The sequence below is a fragment of the Podarcis liolepis genome (assembly GCF_965112155.1).
Source record: "Podarcis liolepis genome assembly, chromosome: 15".
In the NCBI taxonomy this organism is placed as follows: domain Eukaryota; kingdom Metazoa; phylum Chordata; class Lepidosauria; order Squamata; family Lacertidae; genus Podarcis; species Podarcis liolepis.
In genome coordinates this window covers 1,094,415-1,115,073 of record NC_139566.1, presented here as the reverse complement: position 1 = coordinate 1,115,073, position 20,659 = coordinate 1,094,415, and the positions used below count along the sequence as shown (strand labels likewise).

The 20,659-nt window shown below is 45.0% G+C and overlaps 3 protein-coding genes across 4 annotated transcripts in view; 1 reads left to right on the top strand and 2 right to left on the bottom strand.

The window, feature by feature from the left end:
* LOC310694261 (SLAM family member 6-like) overlaps positions 1-20,659 on the bottom strand; it is a 79,553-nt gene that overhangs the window by 22,653 nt on the left and 36,241 nt on the right. The window contains exon 7 of one of the 2 annotated variants that reach the window (XR_014519579.1): positions 8,236-8,257. The exons of the other annotated variant lie outside the window; for it this stretch is intronic. The gene's annotated coding sequence lies outside the window, so the exon portion shown is untranslated. Of the gene's footprint in view, positions 1-8,235; positions 8,258-20,659 lie in introns of those variants that run through there. 2 annotated transcript variants of the gene reach the window in all.
* LOC310694207 (T-lymphocyte surface antigen Ly-9-like) lies at positions 198-20,033 on the bottom strand. Its single transcript, XM_083477206.1, has 6 exons — positions 19,875-20,033; positions 16,399-16,743; positions 15,174-15,473; positions 4,324-4,665; positions 3,915-4,217; positions 198-741 (listed from the first exon to the last, which is right to left on the bottom strand). The coding sequence occupies exons 1-6, from the start codon at positions 19,945-19,947 to the stop codon at positions 626-628; spliced, it is 1,479 nt and encodes a 492-aa protein (XP_083333332.1). The 5' UTR covers positions 19,948-20,033; the 3' UTR covers positions 198-625.
* The window catches only part of LOC310694191 (methyltransferase-like protein 25B), a 56,238-nt gene continuing 44,672 nt past the window's right edge, over positions 9,094-20,659 (top strand). Inside the window, exon 1 of the mRNA XM_083477148.1 lies at positions 9,094-10,008. The gene's annotated coding sequence lies outside the window, so the exon portion shown is untranslated. The remainder of the gene's footprint in view (positions 10,009-20,659) is intronic.

Genomic DNA, 20,659 nt, shown 5'->3' with positions numbered 1-20,659 from the left:
AGTCCAGGGCTCGGCAGAGCCCGAAATATTATGATTTTCTTTTTCTTTTTATGATTTTTTGTATAATTTGGGGAAGGGAAATAATAAATTATGTAAATATGTACTTATATGTATACTGATATGTTTAGCAGTATGTTTATTTGTATATTTTCTTTGTGTAATTTGAATAAAAATGTACTGGGGGGAAAAAATGAAATTTTGTGGCTGCCAGTTACAAAATGGCTACTGTGGGGTGCGGGGTATAGCACAAGATGGCTACCGTGGGATATGGGACGTGGCACAAAATGGTTGTCACAGCTAATAAGGTACACCAGCCACATCCTCCAATGGAAAGAAAAGCACGGACTTCAGCCGCCACCACGATGCTCTTAGAGGAAAGCTCTTGGCGCCTCTCCTCTGTCTGGAATGGAAGGGGGTAGCTTGGGGGGGGGGGTCCGATCTCAAACGTGGCAGAGTTGTGGTAAGAGAGTCTGGGCCACTGCAAGCAGGAAGAGCAAAGAGTCCCTCACATCCTGTGGCTTTTCAAAAAGGAGATCTTTCTCAAAACCTATTGCAGAGGTCACCATAGTAATATCTGGTGGGCACCCATGGGCTCCATGTTAGCGGTTCGTGGTTCTACGCCGACTCAACACTGGTCTCCAACTTTCCTTTCCAGAACGTTTAACGAGATGATGGTGGCAACCTGGAGGCCCAGCCCCACGACCATGGCGGTCCTCACCCAGGAGAAGCAGCTACATCCATCTGCGGGGGGGGGGGGAGAGGAGGAGGAGATGAATGGAAGAGGTCTTTCAAAATGGTGGCCTTTCAGACCCTTGCCCCTCACCACAACTGTTACCCATAGTCTCGCACCCAATTGCTGCTTCATTCTGTTAACTTATATTTAATTGCCACAATCTGACATACTGATGAGACGGCAGGGGGGAAATGAACTCTCACTGAAACGATGCTGTTTGCCCAAGCATTTAAAACAGTGCCCATTGCTAATACTACTCAGAGTAGATCCATTGAAGTTAACATCCATGACTGATTTGGACTTACTCCTTTCAGTGAAGCTACTCTGTCTATAACTTAGTTAGAGACAGCCCTGGCTATTTTTACTATTATTATTGTTTTAGCAATCATTTTGTAAACCACTGTTTCAATGAAATTTACAGCTAAGATAATTAATAACAGAACAAATACAAGATATCAGGCAAGCAATTTCAACTGTACTCTTTTTGGGGCCTGGGAAAAACATTTTTCTTTAGATAAGTTTGCCCAGAAAGTTGATGCAAGTTTTAGTCTGCTGTTATCTTAACTTTTCAAAGTCTTAAATTATTGTTATTTTTTCTTATTGGTAATTTGTTTTATCCTTTTTGTAAACCACTTTGAGAGGGGTTTTTTCTTACAATCAAGCATTATATACATTTTATAAAATAAATTAATGTGTTTTATTTTTCTTATTGCTTTCTATTTTTTATCCATTGCTTTCTAATCCACTGTCTCAATGAGACTTATACATCAGATGATTAAAAAGCGTTAAAAACACATAATCAGCAAATGCATTAAAAACAAGACTAAAGCCCTAACAAATATTGCATTTTTCTGCGTATAAGACTATATTTGCCCCCCAAAAAATTAAGTTTAAAATTGGGGGTCATCTTATACACGGAATGGTGCAATTATTTATTTCTTAATCTTGGACTCAAAAAATAGGGGGCACCTTATGCATGGGGGCGTCTTATACACAGAAAAATACAGTAAATGCTAGGAGCAAAGGTTCATATATTCAGCTGGGAAAGCCTTCAGCTCCCAAAATAATGAACTTTATAGAGCTTGCTCCCTCTTCATGAAACCTCACATTTCTCCTCTTTCACTTCTCCCTTTAGAGTTCATCTTTTAGTTTTCACTTTTCAGCACAGCAATAAATTCCTCTCCCAGGCACACCATTTTTTAAAAAATAAAGAGGCTTATTAATATCACTTCACAATTCAAAGCAATTTTGAGAGACTCCCTCTTTTCGTCTTGGCTCCTAAAAGCTTGTTCCCATTCCCTCCACACACACACACACCATTTTCAAGTTAATACCCTCCCCTCCCTTTCCTAAGAAAGAGTTTGCTGACCATTTGGGGTGCAAGGGGAGTCAAAGAAGTAGAAATGGGAAGCTGGAAGAATGATAGGACTCAGAACCCCGGCTGGATGTCTGATCTGAAGCAAGAAGTTATCCTTACGTGCACAGACCCAGCTAGTGGGAGAGTCAGCTTAGCATCAAAAAAGGAGGCTTAGTTTAGCAAAGATTTCATTTGTTTGTTTGTTTGTTTGTTTGTTTGTTTGTTTGTTTGTTTGTTTTAAGGCTAAAAGAATTCAGTTATTTTAAATGGAAAGAGGCAATCGATAACCTTGAGTGTAACTTTTTCGGCTTTCAGCTCAGCTTAAAACCAGGTTTAAAAATCTGTCACTTACGTTCTTGTAAAATTGTGGTTATAGACCAGGACCGTGAAGCATGGTCTTCAAAACCTGAAATATATATATTTCAGGACGCACCCTATTTTTTAAAATATAATCTTTTTTATTCAGTTTTAAACTACACATTTAAATTCAAACATTAGACGTAATATCAACATTTAGGATTCCCTGAATCTTTAGATTTCCTTCCACCCTTCCATGGTTTCCATTTTCAATCTTTTTCAACTGCATCATACATTTTCTCTATTTTTCTCAAAATAATCCATTTTTACCTTCGTTTTTAGTACATTGCAAGCGTTACTCAAATCCCGCCCAAGTTTTTAGTTGTTTACAGTGTTCTGTTAAGTAATTTGTAAATTTAGGACGCACCCTATTCTCCTGATTTTAATAGTACACTTTAATCTGTCCTCGGACTTCATGGTGAAAGATGGCTAAGAAATCTAAGCAATGTTAATGCTGCTGCTGCTGCTACTAAAACAAAAATGCAGTCCCATGGTCCTCAGAAGAAGCCCTATAAATCCCAGGGAATGAATTACATTGTACGATATGCTGAATGTTTCCCAGTAAGATGCAGTTCTGCAGCTAAAAGGGTGGGTCTTGAGGCCACCCACTAGACTGGTTTGCGAAGGTGTCTTGGGGTGCCAGGCTATGGAGAAATATCTGGGATACCTTAATTTTGGTGGGTGTCTGACCCACTCGGATAAAAAACCAACAGAAGATTATATTTAACCCAGTCAATTGAACACATTGTACTCCTAACTTTAAGGTATTCATATTTAGCTGTATTCAGCAAAGTTCTACTCAGAGTATACCCATTGAAATGATAGAGCCTAATATGGAGCAAGCTTATTTCCTGCTTCTCCAGAGGGGAAGACCGGAATCAGACTCAAATTACAAGAAAGGCGATTCTGATTAAGCATTACGAAGAACTTTCCGATGGTAAGAGCCATTCAACAGTGGAACAGGCTCCCTCCTTCATTGGAGGTTTTGAAACAGGGGTTGGAAGACCATCTGTCAGGGGTTTGTTAGCTGTTATTCTTGCAGTGCAGGCGGCCAGACTAGATAGCTCTTGGTGCCCCTTCCAACTCTGCAGTTCTGTGATTCTGTGATGAACAAGGGGTACAACCAGAAGATAGGGAGTCCTTGGGGGTCCCTTCCAACTTTATTATTCTGTTAGTCATGTCCATTGACTTCAGTGGGTTTACTCTGAGTAGGACCATTCTTGAACGACACCCAGAATCATTATTGCATTTCATAGAATCATGGAATTGTAGAATTGGGATGTACCACAAGGGTCAACTAATCCAAATAAATGCTATTGATTAGCTGTTTGCTCCATAAAGTGTCTCTAAGCAACTTACAGAAAAAAATATTAAAGCATAACATAAAGTTTTTTTAAAAATTACAATAACAATCCAGAGAATAGACCCTGTAAAACAGTGACAAGATCATGCTAGAATTTCACTGACCTTGAGCTTCATCCTGACAGATGTTGAACACATCAAACGAGATGTTCTTCTGATCAACTGGGTTGCTGACCAGGCAGGTGAAAGTGGAATTGGAGGTGTTTGGCCGCCATGACAGGTGAAGATCCTTGTTTTCATTGGTGAGGTGATACCACTCTAAAGCTTCTGAGGCCCTGAGTGGGTTTCTGTTTTCCCAGGAAAAATGCAAATCTGACTTTCCAGACGTCCGGCAATGCAGCGTCACATTACATCGGTTGGCAGTGCTGGAAATGATCTGGTGATTTATTTGTGGCGACGGCACCGGCTCTGTTGGATAAAAACGATAGATGTTTGCGCTCTGTGGCACACCAAAAGTTTGATGGCCAAATCCTCACTTGGTTGTGAGATAGGCAAAGAAGATAGAGTCCCTTACCATGGACTATGAGGTTGAAGAAGGACTCCACAATCGCTGAGGAAGCAAACCTGACGCGGACATCCATCACTCCAGAGTCCGCCATCGTCACGTCTTTCATCTTCAGCGTGGTCTCATCAACCATTTCTACCCGTGGTCCAAAACGGTTGCTTGGGTGTGGTTTCCTCAGCTTCCCCTCGGCGAATTCGGCAACCAGGAGTGGCTGACCCCCTGTGGGGGTGAATTTCCATTCAACCTCGTCCACTCTTTTCCAGGGGGGTACATTTAGGCGAAACAAGACTGACCCACCAAGAATCCCGTGCAGCTGGTTGGGGGGATCTTGCGCAGGAAATTGAGCAGCACCTGAAGTCAATAAGAAATGGAAGCAAACTACTCCAGAAGCATTTTTACTTGGCATTGTAGGAGATGATATGAAAAGAAAGGACTGTGAATTATTTCTATATGCAATGATGGCAGCAAGAATATTATTGGCACAAAATTGGAAGCAAGAAGAATTACCGACAAAAGAAGAATGGAGGGTGAAACTGATGGACTATGCAGAATTAGGTAAATTAACAGGAAGAATTCGAAATCTGCGGGACCAGAGATTCACAGAAGACTGACATAAATTTACGGACTATTTGGAAAGTAATTGTGATGATCAGATTACGCTTGTAGGTTTGCGAGAAGTTTTGTAAGGTGGACTATCTGAAATATTGCACACACAAAAAGGTAACGAGGGGGACTGTTAGTTAAGATTATTAAAGGCAATAGGAATTTAAGAAATGCAGAATAAGTGATAAGAACGGAAGACCATCAGAGGGGCTGATGGAAGTCCAAAAAGATTGTATAAGAAATAAAGTTTTGTTGTATGAATGATAATTTATATGTAAAAATTAAGAAAAATTATTATTAAAAAAGGAAGCAAACTATTCCTACAATAGTAATAATAATTATTAGTAACAGTAATTACTAGTAATAATTACTATTAATAGTAATAATTACTAGTAGTAGTAATAATTAATAGCAGTAATGGATGCCAACAGTAATTAATAATAGTAATAATAAATATAGGGAGAGAAACTGTAATAACAACAATGATAATTTTATTATTTATAATAATTATTTATTATTTATATGCTGCCCATCTGGCCGGACAGCCCCAGCCACTCTGGGCGGCTCCCAACAAAATATTTAAAGCACAAGAAAACATCAGACATTAAAAGCTATAGATACTCTACACTGTTTTTTGTGTTGTTTTTAAGGAAACAGCTTTAAATATTGATGTGCTGTTTTTACTACCTGTGTTTTAATAAACCCTTTTGTATATTCTTTTAATTCTATTAGAGTTTAATTGCTTTTTAAGGATTCTCTTTTCTATCCCTTTAGCTTTTTCCATCTTATCTGTGTCCTTTCGATTTGCGTAAGCCCTGCAGTTTTGCTTCCCTACAATGGAAAGCGAAAATCCTTCTCTTAAAGTCTTAAAATCTGAAGGTGTCAAAACCTTCTTGGAACTTACGGCTGTTCGCTTTCCTTGGAACAACAGAATGGTTCCCATTTCACAAAGTTCCTGCTGCTGCTGCTGTTGTTTGGGGGTGGGGGGAATCTTGAATTTCAGGAGAATGGCTGCCAGATGGGCAAGCAGAGCTACCATAACTTCCTTGGTCTCAGTGGTGTACATGGATTCCCTCCTCCCCATTTTAACTTCACAACTACCTTCTAAGGTAGGCTAGGCTGAAAGATGGTGCCTGGCCCCAATGTCACAACCAGGGAGCTTCATGGCCAAGTGGGGGTCCGAACCCTGATCTCTCTCAGGTTCTAGTCCAACAATCTAACCACCCCTGACTCTTTCCATTGGGATGCGTCACTCCACTAAGGACTTGCACTGGAGATGAGGAGCACCTTTGACTGTTTTGGGTCCTGAGAACATCAGACGGGTCTTGCAGCAGCAGCTGGATACGGCCAAAGGGGGTCCAACTAGCCCAGTCAGCCAGATGAGCTAAAGGAAACCTGCAAGCAAGCAGGAACTGGGTGCAACAAACAGGATTCTCTCCCCACTTGGGATCCAGAAACCAGCCTCTGTCAAGGGAGGTAGGTCTTGCTAGGCTGGCCATGAGATTCCTGTCTCCCTTTTCTCCACTGCTCACCTGGGAATTGGAGAATGGCGAGTAGAAGCATGAGCTGGGTGCTGTGGGCTTCCATCCTTGCCTCTGTTCTCTGCCACCTTCCTCCCCCGGTGCTGAAGCAGGTTCTTGTGTGTGGTCTCCCCTCTCTGCACCAGTCTTCAGCCCCTCCTGCCTTGCCTTCAGGCCTCCCAACCAACCACAAGTTTCCTCTTCAGCCCCCATGCTTGACACTTTAAGTCTCACTTCCCTGGCAGAAGCAGCAGTTGAGCGAGGCTCTCTCACCCCAGCCCTCAGAAGTGCTGGCCCTGGGTTTCTTGGTGGCAGATCAAAGAAGATAAGAGCTGACATGTTGGCTGCACGACTCAGCAGAAGGGATGACAGCAGGTGAACCGAAACTCATCTGTCCTCCAAAATTCATACTTCTGAGAATTTCTGCACCAGTGTGTGTGTGTGTGTGTGTGTGTGTGTGTGTGTGTGTGTGTCTATTAGGGGAAAGGGTGCAGAAAAATACATATATCCAGGGAATAAATATACTAAAGCACATGCTCTTCGGGGAAATTTGCTTGCAAAAAAGGGAAAATTGGGCAAAATGGAACCATGGGATAAATGCACACTGAAATGAGCCAGTGTGGTGTAGTGGTTAGAGTGTTGGACTAGGACCTGGGAGATCAGGGTTTGAATCCCAGTCAGCCACAATGGTCACTGGGTGACCTTGGGCCAGTCACTACCCCTCAGTTCTGACCTGTCTCACACGGTTGTTGTAGAGATTACAGGAGCTGGGAGAGATCCATGTACACCACCTGGAGCTCCTGGAAGAGAAAGGAGGAGTGAGGCAGCAAACGGAACCGTACGAAACTGAGAGAGCTCAAAACTCTGGCAGATTGCTCCATCAGAAGGGACCTGTGTGTTGATCACTATATTGGAAGTGTTTTTAGCTCCTGCTCTAAGGTTTTGGATAAGTTCATGGAAGTATTTTTCTGGCCAGTTGTGTATTTTAAAGATATATATATATATATATATATATATATATATATATATATATATATATATATATATCTGTCTCTTGTATTTACCAGAAAATGTCATAACCCTCCTCCTGTTTGCGGGAACAGGTCTTGACGAAGACAATGAAAATCTCTTTTGAGATAAGTTTGTTATTCAGGAACTAGAGAGATGTGGATATGGGCTTCCAAAAATTAAGGTAGAAAAGCTCTTTATTGGGTGTATGGATTAAAAGCACGCACACATTTTAAATGAACACGCACCCTGACTCCACACAAAGGGTTCCATTCCCCTCTGACATGTTATGATGAGTTCATATACATGCCGGACACCCATGTAGGTTCAAGCATACGTACACCTTGCAACAAATTCCTATACAGTTCTGAGATCTGCCTTATTGACTGTTAGGTTGGCTTCCGATCGACTGACTTCCGCTCTTGCATTGCTTGCTTGTATTAAGAGCATGCAAAGAGCCCTACAAGTGGATCAGGCCAAAGGGGGCCTGATAACTTTCCCCATTTCTGCTCCCCATCAGTCAGCATTACTGTTCGGTGGCATGGTGCCTCTGAAACTGGAGCCATTATGTAGCCATCATGACTTGATGGAATTGTCTTCAGAGAAGCTGTTGCATTCTCACCATAACTGCACTGCGCATTTAATCATGCTGGTCTTCCCTCTCACCCATTGGGATCATAGCTGTCAACTGCTTTCTTTAAGCAGAGGCTTGACAACCATATGTCAGGAGTGCTCTGATGGTGTTTCCTGCTTGGCAGGGGGTTGGACTCGATGGCCCTTGGGGTCTCTTCCAACTCTAGGATTCTATGATTCTATGAACTTACAGATTTGAAAATAAGGGACCAGCAGCCTCGAAAATAAGGGATCAGCAGCCAATATAAGGGATTTTAGTCAACCAGCTGAAATGCAATGTTAAAAGGGACCAGATAATTTTGGAGAGCAGCGCTGGTTTTTAGCCCTTCGTTTCCAGAGGTTGCTGCTCAAGACGCCAGCTGATGAAACACTGCAATTAAATAACTACAAGCAGCAACCACTTTTCGCGCAAAACAAAGTCCAAGCTACGAAGATACTGCTGCAGTTCTGTATCTTTTCTCTCGTGCTCCATCTGCAGCTCTCAGTTCCATCAGGCGGGGCGGGAGGAAGGGGGGGGAATAGCGCCCAAAGTAAACCCGCAGATCAGACCATCTATGCTAGTCTACCACTACAAATATGGGAGAAGCACTTGCGGTCCTTCCTCCGCTTTCCCCCAATATGGTTAGCCCTTGGAACACCTGCCCGCGCCTCCGCCTCCTCGTCCTCTCTCTGAACTGCTTTCTCTATGGTTGCCCTCCCTCTCCTCTCAAGGCTCCTCAGCAATACATAGGCCGCGCCAGGCTGCCCATCTCATTTGGGTCCTTCGGCAGTGCAGCCGCAGTACAGCCTAGCGGCGGCAGCAGGCATAGGGGAGGCCCCAGGCAGAGACGTTCAGTTCGGCAGCCACAAGGAGGATGGCGGCAGAAGGACCTGAGGCTGGGAGGGAGGGAGAGGAGCTGCTTCCTTTGAAACCTGGGAAATTTAAGGGACATCATCAATAAGGGACAGCAGAGGGACACAGCGCTGGGATAAGGGAGTTTTCCCGGCAAATAAGGGACGGTTGACAGCTATGATTGGGATAATGTTCTGCATGGTTGTTTTGTGAAGAGAGCCCCCATGTGGAGGCCCTCTTGTTGACACAAGTCATTCATCATTATAAGACAGGAAGTGTCTTGTTGGATGTTACAAGAAAAATTCCCCAGCTCACTTGGATTATCAAACAAAGACTTCAGCCAAGATTATAGAAGCAAAACAGCAGCCAATAGGCCTGATCTTTATCATTGCAACAAGACTTCAAACTACAACATGGAAGAAGTAGAAAGAAGCCCTGAACAAAGGATGGCTCCCCTTTTTATAAGTTTCCCAAATTACCCATAACACCCTCACTAAAGGATCATACATCTGTCATAACTATGTCATAAATTGGGAGGGGTCTTCTGGCAGAAACCTGACCTCCCCCTTCCAATCTTTAGGTGGAACAAAGGTAAGCATTTACATTTTCCTGTTTTCCCAGCCAAGTTAAGCACACCCTTTTGTCTTGACTGAGATCCCAATCCACTAAGGTTGGGTTTGGGATTGTTCTTGGAATGACTACCTGTCTGGCACTCAGGTGCCAGGATGCCAGCGATTATCACCCGGGCAGTGGAGCCGATTATGGCTGCCCCTACCTATGTCCCAAGCTCCTCCCCTGTGAAATATACTCCGAGTCCTGTAGTGATTTCATACTCTTTATTGCAGCTTGTAAAACAGTGATTGAATTTCCCCCCAAACCTCAGGCTTTTATATACATTATTTACACAATGAGTCCCATCTGATTGGCTGATTCTGCTTCCCTCCTAGAGCTGATTGGTCTTTTCCTGCAGGCCAATCAGTTGTTGCATTCTAGGATCCTACTTGCCTATTGTACTAGGATCCAAGCTTAGTACATAACACCTGCTAGCCATTTTCCTTCTGAGTAGAACAATGTTGGAATGGCTAAAATCTGGGTCATGTGGCCAGCATGACTAAGCCGCTTCTGGCGAACCAGAGCAGCGCACGGAAATGCCGTTTACCTTCCTGTTGGAGTGATACCTGTTTATTTACCTGCACTTTGACGTGCTTTCAAACTGCTAGGTTGGCAGGAGCTGGGACCGAGCAATGGGAGCTCACCCCATCATGGGGATTCGAACCGCCAACCTTCTGATCGGCAAGCCCTAGGCTCTGTGGTTTAACCCACAGCACCACCTACGTCCCTTTTAAAGTCTTAGATATATAATAAATGTTCATAAATGTACCAACCAAGCATGTACATAGATCAGCACAGGAAGACCGACCTGAAACCATTTTTGATTCCCAAACTGACCAAATGTTTTCTCTGCAAGATCAAAGCGGGAAACCTCCCCATTGTCTCTTTCCTCACAAATCCTGTCTTAAGGACACATTTAAGATATGAATAGGGTGTGCGCCTGTGACCTGGCTCAGGAACTAAGTATTTATCATTATAAAAGACTGGCCAGGCTCCCCAGGGTATCCAATGAAGTAAGCATTAACAGGTAACTTGTCAGACGAGATAAACAACGCACTCAGATTTCTGTTGTAGACTGCCCTTTCTGTGATGTAGGTATGATGTATCTGGGGGGGTGGTCTTGAGCTACACCCCTTGATGTAGGTATGATTTTTCTGGTGGTGGTTTTGGACTCCAAGGTGGGCAATTTAAAATGTCTAAATAAGGGCTGACACACCTTTGTTCTTTTTAAAAAAAATAATTTTTATTCAGTTTTCCATTTAACAATCCAATCATATCACATTAATTATTCCAAATTATACCAATACATATAATAAAGTCCAAATATTTTGCCAAATTACAAATTTTTGTTGGGGGTTCCCATGCTTCAAGTTCAGTAAGGGTCCAGTCATCTCATATTTCTGCTGCTTTTAGTGTTCACCAATCCCATCTTTCAATCTTCTTGTTGATATCCTTTTTCTTCTTAATAGCCTCTGAGTGTTTCCACAGGCGAGTTAAAGTAAACATTATTATGCTTCTGTGTGAACTTTGGAAGACTCTCCCTTTTTTAAAGCTGGTAAGCCTTTTGTTTGCAATAAATCTTCACACGCTGATCCAGAAGTCCTGCACGGGCGGCAGGCGCCATCTTTCTCAGTTCCGATGAAATAAAATCTAAGCATCTGCTCATTAATTTTCCCAGACAAGTTGCACCATAAATCAGTCTTTCCAGAGAAGATTTGCCATCGAACTTAGAATACAAACATGATAACAGAACAACGGCTCGCCTCCCGCTCTGACTATTAATCTCGCAACATAGTCTGTCTCATAATGGCGGATCCCAATTAAAAATTGTGTCACAAGAGAGCAGAGCCTTTTATTTTCTTTCCAAATCTTTCACAAAACAAAGGCTTTAGTTGATATTTTTATTTCCACACAGTTTATTTTCCAATCTCACTTGCTATAAGTTGTATGACGGTTCTTCTAGGGGAGGGGTTGTTAGGTAATATCGTAGTAAAAAAAAAGGAAAAGTCCCCCCCCCTTTCCGTTCCGTTTCAACATACTGGCATAGATGTTATTCTTTAATGTTATCTTCTGTCCAGTCCATTCCATCACTCTTAACTTCTTAGTGGCAGGCTTAATTAGCAGCTAACATACCCTTTTCTTCACTCGAAGCATGTGCAATAATTCTTATTTCCAATTTTTCATCTTAAGAAATGCAACTAGAGTCGCTCTCAGAGACAGTGTCAGGGAGATCCAAACTCACTCGAGGGCTTTCCGTCCAGTGCCCTCACCCCCTCCTACTTTCAAACTCGGGGGTGATTTATGGGCAACCGCGAATGAGGCTGTATCTTCCCTTCCACCGGGGAGAATTTGGGAGGCTGATTTACTCCCATCATCAGGCTGACACACCTTTGTTCGGGGTCCTCCTCCTTTCCTGCGGGTGAGGAGAGCACCCTGTTGCAACAGATCAATAAAGATCAGGCTTACTAGCTGCTTTGCTTCTCAATATTCTCTGCTTGGCCTCTGTTATTTTCTCCTACCAATAGGGAACCTACGTAAGGACTCTATATGGCTCTTGGGTCCCCCATAAGGGAAAAAGGGCACATTTTGTTTACAACAGTACAAAAATGCCATAATGCACCCAATCCAGCAATGAGCTATCTTCCAAAGGAATGTCCGTCGTCCCCCCCCTGGAACATCTCCTCTTTGGGGGGGGAGTGAGGGTTGATGCAGCTCAGTCATTGTCAGAGAGAGAGAGGCGTTCTCTATTTTAGTCAATCTGCAGAGAGAGGCAGAAAGAGAAATGTAAAAGGCTTCATAACTCAGGGCCAACCACATGCTAAGGAAACAGATCCTGAAGATTTGAGGCTGCTGGAGCAAACCAGGAATAAATCAAATCCTGTACACTACTGGTTTGACACACATCTTACTTCCACTTTGGGCTCATTGTTTATGCATTAAGAACATAATACAGTGAAGCACCACTTTAGCTAAGGGGGCCTCCTGCTGCCGCCAGGCCGCCAGAGCCCAATTTCTGTTCTTATCCTAAAGCAAAGTTCTTAACCTGAAGCACTATTTCTCGGTTAGCGGAGTCTGTAACCTGAAGCGTATGTAACCCGAGGTACCACTGTACATGTCAACTGGAGTTGGGTTGGCAAATTATGCATTCTTCTTTCCCTGGCTATCCTGAGAGAACAGTGCTTGTTAATCTTATGGAATAGCACATTTCTGCCGTTGGGGCCAGCGATGCTTCTGAATGTTGTGGGAATGTTCAGGGATGCAGGAGAGGATATATTGTCTGATAATAGCCTTTCCAACTTGTGTTAACAAGTTCACAATTTAACAGCGGATGCATTTGCTCAGGCTGACTAAAGCCTTTAGAATAACTGTTCTGGTATTTCCCCCTTATTCCCTCATAAAAGAGAAGACGTGACAAAGTCTTCTATAAAAGTATTAAAAAGGTTTACTCACACATCATTCTGTTCACAATCGGATCCCAGAAGGCAGACTTATCTTAGAAAAGCAACATATACCTAGAAATCTCATAAGGAGACAGATGTTGCTTCTTTGACGTATGTAGTCAAAAGAGAGAGGGGGCTGCCCTGCCCTGTGCTTTTGTCATTACCTGCACAGGTGAGGCCACGCCCACCTCTAGTCCCATGCAGAGGAAGTCTGTCCCAGCCCAGAAGGAAACAGGAAGTTGACATGCTGGCTGGACAAACATTTCTCCCCATGTGTAAACATGTTCACTGTAGGAATGTTGTACTTGACTGCTTTTGTGTTTCACATCCCACAAATGTCAGCTGCAGGAAACCGCAGGAGGAGAGAGCTGCTCTTGTGCTCAATTCCTGCTTGCTGGTTTCCCACAAGCATCTCAGGGGCCCCTGTAAGAACAAGATGCTGGGCTAGGTGGGCCCCCTTTGGCCTGATCCAGCAGCCAGGCTCTTCTTACATTACAGTGGTATCTTGTTTCCTGGACTGCTTGGCTCCCAAACAAACTGGCTCCCGAACGCCGCAAACCCGGAAGTAAGGGTTCTGGTTTGCGGAAGTTCTTCGGAAGCCGAACTCCCGCTGTTTCCGGGGCCAATCAGCCAATCAGAAGCTGCTTCTTGGTTTGCGAATGTTTTGGAAGTCAAGCAGACTTACAGAATGGATTGAGTTCAAGAACCAAAGTACCACTGTACAGGTAACCTCGGGTTACAAACGCTTCAGGTTACAGACGCTTCAGGTTACAGACTTCGCTAACCCAGAAATATTACCTCGGGTTAAGAACTTTGATTCAGGATGAGAACAGAAATTGATTCAGGATGAGAACAGAAATTGGTGTTGCGGCGGCAGCGGGAGGCCCCATTAGCTAAAGTGGTGCTTCAGGTTAAGAACAGTTTCAGGTTAAGTACGGACCTCCGGAACGAATTAAGTACTTAACCCGAGGTACCACTGTACTAGGTAAAGGTAAAGGTGCCCCTGCCCGTACGGGCCAGTCTTGACAGACTCTGGGGTTTGTGCGCCCATCTCACTCAAGAGGCCGGGGGCCAGCGCTGTCCGGAGACACTTCCGGGTCACGTGGCCAGCGTGACAAAGCTGCATCTTGCAAGCCAGTGCAGCACACGGAATGCCGTTTACCTTCCCGCTAGTAAGCGGTCCCTATTTATCTACTTGCACCCGGGGGTGCTTTCGAATTGCTAGGTTGGCAGGCGCTGGGACCGAACAATGGGAGCGCACCCCGCCGCGGGGATTCGGACCGCCGACCTTTCGATCGGCAAGCCCTAGGCGCTGAGGCTTTTACCCACAGCGCCACCCGCGTCCCTCCACCACTGTACTAGAGAGTAACAAAAGATGCTTCCTACCTTTGTGGTCTGATGTTTTGTTGATCTTCCTATACAGGACGAACCCCAAGAACACAAGCAAGATGATTGATAAGACTGCAACTGAGATGCGGGGATTCTGAAAAGGCCAGAGAATCAACCAGAATGCCCGGTTGCCTGAAAAAAGCAATTATTGTCTTTTCAGGGTGATTGTAACAAGACACCCGCCAACAAGTGGCCCCATAGTGCTTGCTACATCCCTCCCTGTAAGAAAGAGAAGAAGAATGCTGGTTTTGACTTCTAAAGACCTACGTGGCTTAGATCCAGGTTACCCAAAATATTGTATCTCCCTTTACGGAGCTGGCTGGGTGCAAAGGCCCTCAGATGAACACCTCCTCTCAGTCCCATCAGCATCAGAGCTGGTGGTGACCCAATAAGAGCTTCGACTGGCTCCCTCTCTGGTCTCCTTCTGCCAGCAGACTAAGACCTTCCCGTTCAGACAGGCCTTTGGAAACTAAGGCGCAGGCGCTGCTTGCCTGCTGGGCTGATATCAGGGGAAACTGCAGTTTTAATTGCTCGGGTCTTTTTGGTCAAAAAAATGTTATTTATACTTTTCAGATTTATACATTTCACTGATTTTACAATCATTTTGATCCTCCCACAACAGTTAATTGGTGTCTCTTTTTAACTTTTCTTATATGCTTTTATGGTCTTGTTGCTGTAAACCGCTTTGATATGTTTTTTACAGCCCAGCAGTATACAAATATTTTGACAAATAAAATAAACTTGGAGAAAGGCAGGATACAAACACATTAAATAAAGAAAGGCTAATGGAGGAAATGGGGAAATGGGCCAGGGGTTCCTTACCTTCAGCTGGGCAGAGGCTGAGGAGGTTGATGGAAATGTTCTTCTGATCCGCCGGATTGCTCACCAGGCAGGTGATGTTGGCATCCGAGGCGTTGCGATGCCAGAACAGATGGAGATCTTCCCCGTTGTCAGAGAGTTGGTGCCAGTCCGGGCTCTCGTCTAGGGCTCTGAGGGGATTCCCTCTTTTCCAGGAGACACGGAAGTCTCCCTTTCCTGATGCCTGGCACCGCAGGGTTACATTGCAGCCCTCAGGCGTCTTGGCGATCAGTTTATGGGTGACCTGCGGCTCCCGCACTGGCTCTGATAGAAATGAATTTTTTAAAATATTTTATTCTTTGTATGCCTGACTGCGTTACCCCAGCCACTCTGGGAGGCTTCCAACAGAATATAAAAACACAGTAAAACACCAAACGTTAAAATCTTCCCAATACAAGGCAGCCTTCAGGTGTCTTCTAAAAGTTGTGTAGTTCTTTATCCCTTTGACATCTGATGGGAGGGCGTTCCACAGGGAAGGTGCCACCACCAAGAAGGCCCTCTGCCTGGTTCCCTGTAACCTCACTTCTCACAGGGAGGGAACCACCAGAAGACCCTCGGAGCTGGACCTCAGTGTCCAGGCTGGACAATGGGGATGGAGACGCCCCTTCAGGTATACTGGACCAAGGCCGTTTAGGGATTTAAAGGTAAGCAGCAACATTTGGAATTGTGTTTTACTTTGATGCCTCTGGGGTTTCACTGACTGGGGTTTTTTTTGGGGGGGGGTGCTGGCTCCTTCCTCATCACCACTTCCACATCCATCAGATGGGCTTGATGAAATAAGAGTGTCAGTTGCTGGAAACCACAGGAAGGAAGAGTTGTTCCCGGGTTCTGCTTGTGGGCTTCCCATGATGGGCATCTGGTCGGCCACAGTAGAGACAGGAGGCTGGACTAGACAGGTCCCCTTTGGCCTGGTTCAGCAGATCCTTCCTATGTTCTTATGCATGTACAGCGACGCATTCTGCAGCCTAGGGGCCACCACCAAGAAGGCCCTCTCTCCATCCCCCTCCCTAGGCCACCCTCCCCAAACTTCTGAGGATGGCAGGACTACCAAGAGGGTCCCGACTGCCGATCTCAACACCTGAAAGAGTCTGTAAGGAAGGAGGTGGTTTTTCCCCTAGGCAGGTGAAAGTGAACTGGATTGAATTTCTCCCACATCCTTACAGTGTGCGATGGTGAAACAAGTACATACCATAGACAGTGAGGTTGAATGTGTGTGATTCTGTCACTCCTGTGGAAAACGTCACATAAGCCGTGTATTTCCCACTGTCCTTCACCACCAAATTGCTTATCTTCAGCGTGGTGCCATCAACCATTTCCAGACGCTGCCCCAAACTGTCGCTCGTATTCCACCGCTTCCATTTCCCATCGCTGAATCGCCCAAGGTCATTTGCCTTGCCTTGTCGAGGGTGGAATATCCATTTAACGATGGACACAGTATTGTTCGAGGTTATATGTACAGAAAGCAAGGCAGATTCTCCCAAGATCCTGTTCAGCTGAATCGTAGGAGTCTTCGGTTCCCGACTGCTTACAAGGCCTAAGTGTTTTTCAGGAAGGGAAAAATAAGTAAAAGGAGAAAGGGAGAAAGTGAAGGGGGGAGCGCCAAATATTGATGCTTCTTTTATATCAGGTAGAGCAGGATATCATAATATTGTTGCACATTTGCCAGATGGTGTGAATGACTCCTTGAGTCCTTTCCAATTCTCGGGTCCTGTACACAGTGAGGGTTACAATGCAATAGATCAGTGTTTCCCAAACGTTTTTGGGCAACGGCACACCTGTTTACTGAAAAAAAATCTCGCGGCACACCACCATTAAAGCCCCGCCCCGTGACGTCAGCGCGCAGCGTCACGCCGGGAGGGACGCACAAAAGTGAAAGTTTTTTCCCTCGGCAGCTCCTCTCAGCTGCGCTCAATCCGCCTCGGAGCGCAGGAGCGATGCCTCTCTCTGGCTCTCCGCGCAGGCTGAGGGAGGGAGGGAGGGGCGCGTGTGACCCGTCTCTGCTGGGAGACCAAACCCAGCGAGGCAGAGTCGCGCGGAGGCGCCCAGGCAGCGCTGCCGGCTGCAAGGAGGAGCGCCAGGCAGCAGCAGGAGGCGCGGCCTCTCCTCGCCACCGCCGCCCCGCCTCTCGCCGCCCGACTCGCCCGCCTCCCTCCAGGCATCTCGCGGCACACCAGCCGATGTCTCACGGCACACTCGTGTGCCGCGGAACACTGGTTGGGAAACACTGCAATAGATGTTGGGACACAATTTACAGATGGCAGATTGGGAGAGGCTATGGAAAATAGATTTGAAATTTAAGGCATGTTGTACGCTGAAAGAAAATTATATGAAAATGATGTATCGGTGGTATTTGACTCCTACTAAGTTAGCAAAAATGTATAGAACAAGAACCAATATCTGCTGGAAGTGTAAAGAAAAGGAAGGAACATTTTATCATATGTGGTGGAAGTGCAAGATAACAGAAACTTTCTGGGAGATGATATGTAATGAAATGAAAACAATGTTTAAAGTAACTTTTGCTTTAAAAAAAAACCCAGAAGCTTTTCTAGGAATTACATGTACCGAGATCCCAAAGGACCAGAAAAGGCTTTTTATGTATGCGACAACAGCCGCACGGACTTTACTAGCCCAGAGCTGGAAGGAAGAAACAATGTAGACAGGGAAGAATGGCAAACCAAGTTGATGGACTATGCTGAAATGGCAAAATTGACTGGGAAGCTCAGAAACCAAAAGGACAAGAACGTCAAAAAAGAATGGGGGGAAATTATAATATATCTACGAGACCATTGTAAACAGACGAAAACATTAGCAGGATTTTAACCACACTTGTAAAGTAACAAAAATTATGGATAATTTAGAGGGACAAAATATTTGGATAATGAATTGATATGCAGGTATAAATATTAGCATTAGGGCCCATGGAGGGGGGGAAGTTGTGAGATTCAGAGTAATCTCTGTACAGTGGTATCTCGGTTTACGAACTTAATCTGTTCCAGAAGTCCGTTCTTAAGCCAAAACCATTCTTAAACCAAGGTGCACTTTCCCTAATGAGGCCTCCTGCTGCCGGTGCCCTTCCACTGTTCGGATTCTGTTCTTGGACCGAGGTAAAGTTCTCAAACCGGGACACTACTTCCAGTTTTGCAGAGTTCTTAAACCAAATCGTTCTTAAACCGGCCTGTTCTTAAACTGAGGTACCACTGTACAGTCATACCTCATGTTACATCCACTTCATGTTACGTTCTTTCAGGTTACGTCCCAAGGCGACCTGGAAGTACTAGAAAGGGTTACTTCCGGGTTTCACTGCTTGCACATGCGCAGAAGCACAAAATGACGTCACACGAAGTGATGAATCACAAGCCGCGTGTGCGCAGACGCGCCGCTGCAGGTTGCATTCTTTTCATGTTGCGAACGGGCCTCCGCCACAGATCCCGTTCACAACCAGAGGTACCACTGTATATGGATTTAGAAATGATTTTGTTACATGTTGTTTATTTTTAAAAATTATTTCCAAACCAAAACAAAGAATGCAATAGAGGTTTCACTTGCTAAATTAGTTGGACAAGTTTCTTTGTATGAGAATGACCTAAGCTGGCCCTTTAAGTGTCCCCCTCAGCATCGCCAAAGAGCGGGCCAGGTTGCGAGAGCTACAACTAAGTGATGGGGACCTCCAGGCTAATGGACAGCCATCGAACCTCTGTTTCAAAACCTTCAAGGTCCACCACCTTCTGAGGCTCTTACCATCAGAAAGCTCTCCCTAATGTTTAATTCAAATCTCCTTTCTTGAATCTGTTGGTTGAATCTGCCCTCCAGAGCAGTGGAAGAAAAGCTTTCTCCACTTTCCATGTTGTTCCCTTTTGTGGAATGCTAATGGTTTAATTACTCTGGAGCTGCCCTGAGTTACATCAAAGCATCGGATAGATCTTCTATCTGTAGTACCCCTAAATGCCACGCCCTGGCCAAGGAAATTTATGCTCTCCTTCCAGTCTGCAAGGATCCCACATCTTCTTGCAAGACAAAAAGATCGGCTGGCACCCTGGGAGATTGTAACAACAAGAGTCTTTAAGGACACGAGTGTTAAACCTCTTTTTCCCAACATTTTAACCGGCAATGAACGCCCGTTTCCTTCCTCTGTCCCTATAATAAAGGGAAAAACACCTAGCCGGGTACCCCCTGTTCCACCTGCGACCGCAAGTGACCATCTAGCTAAGCTGAGGAGTGATCCAATTGCAAGCGGAGATTGGAATATCCCTGAAGAGAGAAATCTTATCTCCTCTTATGGAAAACTCCCTTCGGAAGAACAGCAGGCTATTCTCGATAGATTGGATCTACTCAAACAAAGACTCCTATCGCAAGGGGACCCCTCTATGCCGATGAGAGAGGAGAGCAGGTGCTCCACGTCGCACAAGGCGTCTCCATCAAATACATCAAAGCACTGGAAGTGCAAGACAGAAATCTTTGCAAAGTTCTTTCTGATTTGTTTGCACATGGTTAAAATTTATGGGCAGAAGCTCCTTCCTGTTAACTGAGCGAGCCCTTTCTCTCAGCCGCCTCATTCAGCTGTAATTTAGCCATCCCCGCTTCCTCTTTCATGACAAACCTCACTCCCTGACTCTCTTCAACAACCTCGCCCCCCTTCAACAAGCGAGCAAGATTTGCAGAACTTACCAAGGAAGGAGCAGATGAAAGTGCCCAAGAGAAGACAGGCCATGGAGATTTTGCAGGCACATTTTGCAGCCATGGCTGTGTATGTGCTGCAAAGCAAAGCGCAAAACTTTGAGCTCAGGGCTGTGTTTAAACAAATCACGACACAAAGTCAGCAAGAAAGCAGGCAAAGTGAAAACAGGGCTCAGATTGGTCACCTGGGATCTGCTGATTAGTCAGTAAAAGTAAGTCAGTTTCCTCGCTGAACTTCTGGCAGTCTGCATTACTCATAGACCAAAGCAGAGAAGAGTCCTTATGAGCCATTGGTGTGTGTGTGTGTGTGTGTGTGTGTGTGTGTGTGTGTAGCTCAAGGGGGGGGGGGAGTTGAGCAGTTTGTTTATATCTTCTTTCTAGCAGAGACATCACCTTGCCAACAAAGGTCCATATAGTAAAAGCTCTGGTTTTCCCAATAGTGATGTATGGAAGTGAGAGCTGGACCATCAAGAAGGCTGATCGCCAAAGAATGGATGCTTTTGAATTCTGGTGCTGGAGGAGACTCTGGAGAGTCCCATGGACTGCAAGAAGATCCAACCTCTCCATTCTGAAGGAAACCAGCCCTGAGTGCTCAGTGGAAGGACAGATCCTGAAGCTGAGGCTCCAAGACTTTGGCCACCTCATGAGAAGAGAAGACTCCCTGGAAAAGACCCTGATGTTGGGAAAGATGGAGGGCCCAAGGAGAAGGGGACGACGGAGGATGAGATGGTGGGACAGTGTTCTCGAAGCTACGAACATGAGTTTGACCAAACTGC